The following is a 9,655-nucleotide window of genomic DNA, read 5'->3' as shown; positions in this document are numbered from 1 at the left end:
GCCATCTATCGGAACAGAGTGAGAAGAATGTCCTGGCAGGATAGGTCAAATGTATATTGTGCTCAAAAGTGCAGAAAGAATTACTTTCTTAACTTCAGTTTAACCAATCTTGAGATAAGTAATTGCAGAAATGAATCATCAAACCTACCAATGAAAATTTGCAAGTTTTGTACTGTCCTTGGCATGGCTCTCTCCGTCGACGTTACAGTAGTGTGCAATGTCGGGTTATGGTGGAGCATGCTGGCTTGTGGACGCTGCAGAGCCCGATGGTTGACTGTCAGTCGAAATGTGTTGATCCTCCCTGACATTGAAGAAATCTGTACGTTATACGTGCGTCTGCCTTACCTCTGCCCGCCATCTTCGTCGAAAGTTTGGACGCCGCGCAGCGAAATCGGAATGTACATTTCAATCGATGACATAACCGATACAGTAGCACGCCGCGTGGGTGTTATTTGTTTATAAACAATTTAGTCTGACTGACTCTCTCCCTCTCTCTCCTCTCACACGCTCTCTCTCTCTCTCTCTCTCTTTCTCTCTCTCGCCCCCCTCTCTCTCTTCTTCTCTCTTGCTCTCTCTCTGCAATAAAAAAAACGTTTGCTGAAATGATGTGTATGCAACCACGTATCTGCATATCTGCGCCTAACAAAGGTGTCACTACGCACGATTGAAATGTTACGTTTATAACCGTAGCAACAGACCTCAGATGAGCCCAGTCGCTCTGCGGCTCTTGTTAAGTATATCATCACATACACTGATTATTCATCGATGTAGTGTGACAAGAAATACGCACAAGCCTTGAATTTAACTTGTAAAAAAGAAGAAACCAATCGGTGTTTGGCACGCTGTGTCTTATGGTTGCAGAGGTACCTGCAGGAGGCAACAGAGCAGCTGCAGCTGTTGACAGTAACAGGAGTGAAGATGCCAATTCACCGGATGGAGCCAGGTGAATCGATCGCAGACACAGGCGATGAGTCGTCGGACCAGAGCCACAGCGACTGGCCCGTGACACATACAATGCTCAAAGGCCTCGTTACAAAATAAGGCATGTAACGTGAAGGAACTCCAGAAGTTATTTTTTTGCATCTAATACTGTGAGCTCTTTCGTTTCGCTGGGAGTTGTCGGGAAGACATGTCAACGCGAGTGAGTATACAACTGTGATTCACATGTGATCATTTCTGCCAAAACTCGATAAGAGAAGATTGTCCTTTTATTAATTTTAGTCACTACTAATAAATAGGACACGTAGCATGCTAACATTAGCAATGATGGCGCTTGATATCATAACTGTGATTCGTGCAAGGCAGGTATTTTTTAACTTAACGTGCCTTTAAAACGAGCTGTTCATGACGATATGCGGTCATCTCAGAAACCTACATAAGGTTTGCAAGTGCAGATGTGCATTTTCCGTACGGGTTTGTGCTGTAAAACCGTTAATAATTAAACAATAATTAGATTTTCCCCATCGTGCAGAGTGTGCTAAGAGCAGAAAATTTTTCCATTAAAAAGCAGGGAAAGACTACAAAAGATTGTCCTGAAATTTTGCTCAAACGAAAATGATTTTTATTAGATTCTGCTCTTTGAACCTACACAATTGACGCTTGTGCTACCGGCAGCTTCTATACATAACGTCGTTATATGGCAATAAATAATGTTCATTGTTACATTCCAAAACGTGTGCCAACATCTTGTGGTGTGATAAGTACTCATGACAGCTATGTGTGTACGTATGTATATATATCTATTTTCGAAAAGTTGCCAAATACGAAGTACAATTGCAACCGCAATGGTGTGCTGTATGGGTCAGGGATATTTTCTTTATAATATACTGCTTCCGTTAACAATCGTTGCCGTTGTTCTACGCACTAAAAACGTTGTTTTGTTTTGCTAAGGTAGATCTTCCAGAGCATCCTCTATCACTTATACCAGAAATATACGTATAAGTGATCTTTACACAAGTTTTTGCTTATATTCGTGTTGCCAACTTGTTATCTACGGTGTGTTGTTATCGTTATTTCATGATAAGGGAATGTTTAACATTAAAGAGGTTTTCCAATATTACCAGTGCATTGTTTATTTTTCTTTTGTGTGTCCAGGTAATAACTATTGTAGTGCAACACACGTTCTTATTGAGGTGATGCTAATAGCACATGGTACACACGCGTGTTTTGCACGTATTTTTTGTAATCGACAAAATCCGGTTTAATCGCCTTGTGTGGATTGTAGTTGTAGTGAGGGTTAGGGTTAGGGTTAGGGATAAAGACCTAGATAATTGAACTAAATTCAATGCGAAGAATGTTATAAACTGCGAAGCAACACATGCCTAATACAAAGAGGTTATAACGACAAATATACACGGACAACATCCGTGTTGTCAATTCATTGGCCCCACCTGCTAAATATCGACAAAATCCGGTTTAATTGCCTTGTGTGGATTGTAGTTCAACTACGTCAAGTTCCTCTTTTTTGCTATTTTTCCCTATTTTCTGGGTAATTCCTATTTTCTCCTATTTTCTGGACAAATTCCTATTTGTCCCTATTTTTGAGGGCTTTTCATTTTTCTGAATCCAGAATTGTATGTATCCTTCTCAGAATGCAGGAATTTACATTTCAGGTGACCCAATTTTCAAAAATTCCCCTAACTTTGGTGATTTGCCAGAGTATATTATAAATTCAATTCCATTTTATTAATAGAGGGTGAATTATATGTTAATAGTTTATGACGTTTTTATGTTGGCTCGGACAGCCAAAATTATTTATTTGTAAAACTTGAAAAATCTCATATTACACATTGTGTGCCAATAGTTTTGTTATATCAATACATGAATTTTGACACACTAATCATCTTTTCTGATACGTTTGCTTTGCGCAAGTTCTGAGGAATGTCATATCATTGTGCATGTCCAGTCATTTATTTTGAAATTGCTACCATTTTGGAGTAGTCTTACATGTTTGGGTGCTTATGCATGTTGAAACTGCAAATAAATTTTAACTTGCAATTCTCTTTAGAACCTTAAAAAAATTTACTATGTGCACATTTAAATATATTTTAATTAGAAATAAACAAAAACAACCATTGTGGGGGATCGGGATGGCTATAGGGGTGTTGGGAGGCCATCTAATGAACACATATTCCCATATTCCTATTTGTGCTTTATAGTAAAAATTTATTGCACAATTTCTGAATAATCTTATATCATGTGCATGTCTAGTCTTTATTTTTAGCTCATCTGACATAGTCAGATGCAGCTTGTAGAATCGCATGATCGTGCGTGCGTGCGTGCGTCCGTGCGTGCGTCCGTCAACAGTTGGGCACAAATCTTAACCGCTCGACGTACGGTCACGATATTCGGGATGTGGGGGGGTAATCCGAAAACGAGTTGGGATGTCGAAGCTGGGGGTCAAAGGTCAAAGGTCAAGAGGTGTAAAAGAAGGGGGAACATTCACTCCTTAACTTAAGGTATAGGGAGGAAATGCAGAATTGCGGCACAAATCTAAACGGCTCGACCTAGGCTCGTGATAGTCGGTGTATAGCATCATGGTAGGAAAAGCCATCACTGTGCCGAAATTGGAGGTCACAGGTCAAAGGTCAGTGGGCACAGGGCAGATTTTAGACATTTTCTGAGGACATGGTCTGACGGAGCGATTGAAAAACTTTTTTGTTTCAGCGGTGACCTAGCATTTTTATGGCTTTATTGAAAGGACCATGAAATGTCCCTTCTGCTGACATGCGAAGAGTAAGTGTCGGATAACCTTTTGACCCTCAAGAGGAGGGTTAAACTTGGATTTGTTGACTGTCTGTTAGAAAGAATTTGACTGCCGGGTTTGCTAGTAGAATCTATACATGCCTGGATGTATGAGGCTACAATGTCACAGTGAAATTTCAAAAGCTAAATTTGGTTAAAGAAGGTGTATGTTCCTTAAATCGTATAATTTCTATGTCATTCTGTACTGTCAGTATGTTACATGTAACGTATGCCACTGCCAGTGGCTGCTGCCAGTGCATGTGTTGGTGCAGTTTTTGCCTGCCTTAATTGGTTACAGGTGGCAGCTCTCTATTGCAATTTGCAGCCTGTAGGCTTGCGTAGGTAAATGGATGAGTGCTTACCTATTCTGTCTTGCAAATAGTTGTTGCTACTACGTATGATGGGAGCTTCCATCTTTAATCTGAAGACACTTAAACGTACGCGCCATCTCGTGGCAACTTTCATAACGATCCCAACGAAATTCTTTTGAGAAGGTTCCTGATACCATCCCTGTGCATTCCACTGTTTCGGCGTGTATGTGAACACATTTGGGACTAACAGGGTTTACTAGAATCCCACCACTCCACCACAGAGTCACCGCAGTAGACGTTAGATGAGCGCTGTCGCTCTGCGGCACTTGTTAATCATTATTACTACTATTTTGGAGTAGTCTACATGTATGGGTGCTTATGCATGTATAAACTGCTTATCAATTTTAACATGCATTTCTCATTAAAACCTCAAAATATGTTCGCATGTGATGTAACTCCAAATATGTATAAAAATTATTAAGAAAACCATTTGTGGTGGATCAGGATGGCTGTAGGGGTGTTGGGAGGCCATCTAACGCAAAAATATTCCTATTTAACATATATTTTCTCACAAAAATTCCTATTTTCCTCCTATTTTTTCACATCTAAAATTCCTATTTTCCTATTTTTTGAGCATCACTTGTCACTTGACGAACTAAGTTGTAGTGAGGGGTTCTACTCAAAGAGCGGTGTGTTCAATCGTCGTAATTAAAATTCATGTTGCATAAAACGTTCAATTCGAGTTTCGGGAAAACCTAGCGAAGTTTCATTTTAAACCTGATTAAACTGAGTACATGGTATTTAATCGCTAAAGAACTAGATAATTGAACTATATTCAATGCGAAGAATCTTATTAACTGCGAGGCAACACATGCCTAATACAAAGAGGTTATAACGACAAGTAAATTACGCTGTCATACGTTAACCAAATCTGCGTAAACCCGCACTGTACTCGATGGTATGCCGAACATGATCAACGAGCGTATCCAGGCCGCAGCCGCGATACAACTAACATGGCCGTCGCCAGGGATTGACTAATGTTGAAGCCCAGTCACGAAGGCGCGAAGCTCCGTAAAGGGGGAGAGTGTGTGAGGTTTTTTTTCCCCTCCCTGGTGGGGGTCCAGGGGCCTCCCCGAACATTTTTGAAATGCTACATGGAAAATGGTGTACGCTGGCGAGTTTTAAAATGAAATTTTAACATTTGAAACAGTAAAAAGTACATTGCAACTGTTTAATTCCATAATTTATTTTGTTTAAATTCCGGAAATAATGTTGAAGCCCGACGAGCCTCCAGGCCTCCGCCTGGCGACGTGCCTGACTAACAACAGGGTTCTAGTATCGACTAGGCATCGACGATCAATGGAAGACCTGGGCATGTTTTTAGGGATGCATGCAACTTTGCAGCAACTTAAAATAATTGTTTCAACGCCGAAAGAAGACCGCAAATCAGAGCGCAGTATAGCTGATAAATTAGAGCGTAATTTAAATTCGCGCAACCGACTCTATCCGTTTGCATGCATGAGACACAAGCGGAAGCGAAAATTGTCCTATGACGTCACGTTTTTTTAATTAACACTAATTTAATAAAGCAAGATTCACTAGGTACCTACTGCGACAAGAATAGATTTGCGCGTGGAATAGTGCATACATTTTCATTACTACATTTTTTTTTCGTTTTATCGTTGATCTAATGTTAAGTTTTGCATAGAGAGGGGGTGTGGGGAGGTGGGACATGCAAGGATGACATGGTCATTCCAGGCTCGCACACACTTGCGAGTGTGTGCGTGCGTGCGTGCGTGCGTGCGTGTGTGTGTGTGTGCGTGTGTGCGTGTGCGTGCGTGCTTATATATATATATATATATATATATATATATAATATATACGGAGATTGTGAGGGCGGACATGATCCTGATGTCAGCCATTGTGACCGTATACACGCGGACAAGTACACGTAATCACCCACTCATCAATTCTTCAGTTGCCAACGTATGTTCTCGTGGAAAAACATGCCTCAGTAAACATCCTGAACGCGAACCGTAACCGCACTAAAGCTAAAGCCTAGTAAACACAAGAGATCTTGCCAAGACAGCCATTGTGTTTTTTATGTGTGGATATCGTATTTCGCTGTCAACATTTCATTTTTGTCTTATTGACATTGCGTGTTTTCTCTATTAGATTAACATACTATGTATAACGATGAGTAGGTAAAGAAACGTAGTAATTTGCGTAGTTATGTGGACGAATATCAGCGTTATGATTCATGGAACGGGTGTCACATGATGCAGCTATTCGCAAGGAACCGCGAAATATGTGCGTGAAGTTACTTACTAGTTTCTAGTTCCTAGACGCTTATTTTGTGAAAAATAACGAATATAGAACTGGGAATTGAATCTCAAAAATTTGCAACTGAATCGTAAAAAAACAACGGCACCCTGTACACGTCAGGAGGTTGCTATGCGCGTCATGAACTTACAGTTCAGTTCCTTATCTCAGATTATTGATTAGAGATTAATTATTGAAGATTAATACTGATAGAGAATGATTATTTTAGATCACATTCCAGTTCCTTATTTTTCACAACATAGGGAACTACGTAGTATGAACTATCTTCACGCAGGTCGTTGGCATGCATTCGCGCAGCACGTCAACGGCATTTAGCACTTGACACTATAATCGTCGTCACCTTGAGCTGATCCCCACCCACGTTGCATTATGTCGGTAACCTTCGCGCCTTTCCCGGGTGTAAAAGCCGCTTTCGTTAGCTAAAGTGTTTCAATCGCGAAGAACCCCACTCGACGATACGGTACATTACCCCTTCGCCGCTGCTTTTATGCTTTCATCGAGTAGCAGTGCTGCATAGTCATGAGTCTGCCGCGCGTCTGCTAGAGGTACAACAACCAGATGAGACGGGATACTAGAGAAGCGTTGCCGAAAGGAGGTGTTGATCCCAAGCGCTATACGCGCAGATCCTACGCACAGTTCCGCGGCAAGGCGCACGCGACCGCGGGAACGTCCTACGACAGTATGCAGCGCTGGCAGCTATGGATCCGTGCGCCGAATGAATTGGCCGGCGCACAGATACAGATCCATAGGCGCCAGCGAACAGTCCCGAAATTTTTAGTGGGGACACAGAGGGTAGACATTTGGACGTGAACAGTGTTCACTTGTTATAAATAACATAATTTCTCTCTCTTCTAACCCGCTGTGTGACGCGAAATCACAGAAAGACTGACGAAATTTCGCGACGACTCGATAATTTTAACCGGAAGTACAATGAAACAGCTGAGCTGCATTGAGCTGCTGTTCTTTGCAAGGTTCAATGAAAGATCTATAAGAAAAGTGTCAACACCTTCTGCTTCTACATTGTGTGGTATTAAGTTTTATTATGAATTGTATTTTATTATGCGTCAGTGGCTTCTGTAACGAGCGGCAGCTGCAGCGGATACATAAGCTGGGTTTTATAATAATATATGCGGAAATATACGCCTCTACTTCATGTAAATAGAAATGGTTCACCTATATATACAAACAATGACGAACGTATAATCACATATAATGAACACAGCCAACCCCACCAACCTGCGCCGTCGATCTCCATATTATTGCCGATAGCCGAATACCTAGCCGTTCAGTAGTTGTTCAACGTTAATCTTGACTAGGAATACAATGAAACAGCTGAGGCTGCATGACTGTGCTGCTTCTTTGCAAGTTCAATGAAAATATGAATAAAAGTGTGAACACGTCTACTTCTAGTTCTACACTGTGATGTATAAGTTTTATTATGAATTGTATTTTAAGTATGCGTCAGCGGCTTCATATAACGAGCGGCAGCTGCAGCGAAAGCATAAGCTTGGTTTTACATCCTTGCAGTATGGACGTCATCATCGGCAACATCACAGCATGGGGGGTAATAAGAAACATACGGCTGCTGCTTTTCCACAGAACGTCTAGTGGCAGTTCTCAGTCTAAACAACCATCAAATCACTAAGGCCTGCGGGGTCCTAAGATGGCTACGATAATTACACTGGACCTGACGATTCGAGCTAGACTGGTACGGACGTTAAACGGCCAAGTCTGTTTTCGCTACACCAACGTTTATATTTAGTGAAGGCGTCTGAAACTCTCCACGCGCAGCAGTCTAAGCCGAATGCGCCGGTCCTGTGTGTGGAAATTCTGTGGAAAATCCTCGAAGAGAGCCTCGTCGCGCCATCTATGGGACGCCATATTGTACGAGAATAAGTTCAGGGCGTAAAATTCCAATAAATTGAATATCGCTTTTCTACAGGAAAAACACAAAGCGCCCACCATAAAACTACCAAATACGAGCACTCGGATTTATTCTCGCCCTAAGTGCAGAGTCGAAAGGCTTCTGCAATCGCCACAACTCCTCAATTGACCGATTATGCGGCTTCTGTAGTACCCAGAGGGCTTCGAGTAGTTAGTTCTAGCATAGAAAGGGCAGCGATTGGATCAAAAGGCGCCGCGATGCGGCGCTGTTCGCGCTCGCCGCGTATATCCGGCCTGCAAATCGTCAAGAGAAGAGAGAGAAGAGAGAGAGAGAGAGAGAGAGAGAGAAAGAGAGGCAGGAACAGGAGAGAGAGAGAGAGAGAGAGGAGAGAGAGAGAGAAGAGAGAGAAAAGAGAGGGCAAGAACAGAGAGAGAGAAAGAGAGAGAGAGAGAGAGAGAGAGACAGGAGACAGAGAGAGAGAGAGAGAGAGAGAGAGAGAGAGAGAGAAGAAAAGAAAGAAGAAAGATAGAAAAATGCACGAGAAAGACAAGAAACAAGATACGATGGAGAGAGGGAAGGGAGAAGAAGATGAAGAGAAGAGAGAGAAGAGAAGGGAGAGGAAGAAATGAAAGAAAAGGGGGAAAGAGAGACGAGAGAGAGCGAGAGAGTCCTGCGCGATGGAGAGCAAGAGCAACGCGAACATCAATGCACCCGCGCGATAAGAAGAAGGGAGAGAGGGAGAAATCAACGAGAAGAGAGAATGAGCGCGCGCAGCGCAAGAAAGAGAGCGAGACGGAGAGGTGGAAGGATGAGCAAGAGAAAAGTCGAAGCAAGATGATAACAAGAGAGATATAAAACACGCTGAGAGAGAGAGAAACAGAGAGAGAAGCAAGAGAAAGAGGAGAGAGAGAGAAGGAGTAGAATCAGAGAGAGAGAGAGACAGAGAGAGAGAGAGGAGAGAGAGTTCCGCGCGCGCGAGCGAGAGAACTATGACATAGTATTCAAGCGTCATCTGACGTACGTCAACAACAGCACTGAGACAGCTATTGACTGAGGCAAGTAGAGGCAGAATCGAAAGCTGCATGACTGCGTCCACCTCAGTCGTACTTTCCTGTCGGTCTATGTGTCGCCTGTGTGGCGACATGCGTGCGCGTAGGGACGAGTAACGATCATAAAATAAATTTAGCCAGAATCTATAAACGTTATCTCTCACCTGGTTGCTAGGTCAATTTTTAAACAAACATTAACGATTTCATAGTTCAATAAATGTTTGACCCTTAATTTTCTCATCTGGTAAATAAAAACCGTCCCGGATGAAATAAGCTACCGATTATCAAAACAACTAACTATTCATTCTCTGTCCTGTGGCAGC

At 42.2% G+C, this 9,655-nt stretch overlaps 1 protein-coding gene across 3 annotated transcripts in view; it reads left to right on the top strand.

Moving 5' to 3' along the window:
- The window catches only part of LOC106811757 (coiled-coil domain-containing protein 83-like), a 16,522-nt gene extending 14,476 nt beyond the window's left edge, over positions 1-2,046 (top strand). For all 3 annotated transcript variants that reach the window (XM_014815476.1, XM_014815477.1, XM_014815475.1), the window contains exon 10: positions 862-2,046. In XM_014815476.1, coding sequence (XP_014670962.1) covers positions 862-1,041 — 180 coding nt within the window. In that variant the 3' untranslated portion in view covers positions 1,042-2,046. The remainder of the gene's footprint in view (positions 1-861) is intronic.
- Positions 2,047-9,655: the final 7,609 nt, after the last annotated feature.

Source organism: Priapulus caudatus, unplaced genomic scaffold (genome assembly GCF_000485595.1).
Source record: "Priapulus caudatus unplaced genomic scaffold, Priapulus_caudatus-5.0.1 Scaffold571, whole genome shotgun sequence".
NCBI lineage: Eukaryota > Metazoa > Priapulida > Priapulimorpha > Priapulimorphida > Priapulidae > Priapulus > Priapulus caudatus.
This window is presented reverse-complemented; position numbering and strand designations above follow the sequence as displayed.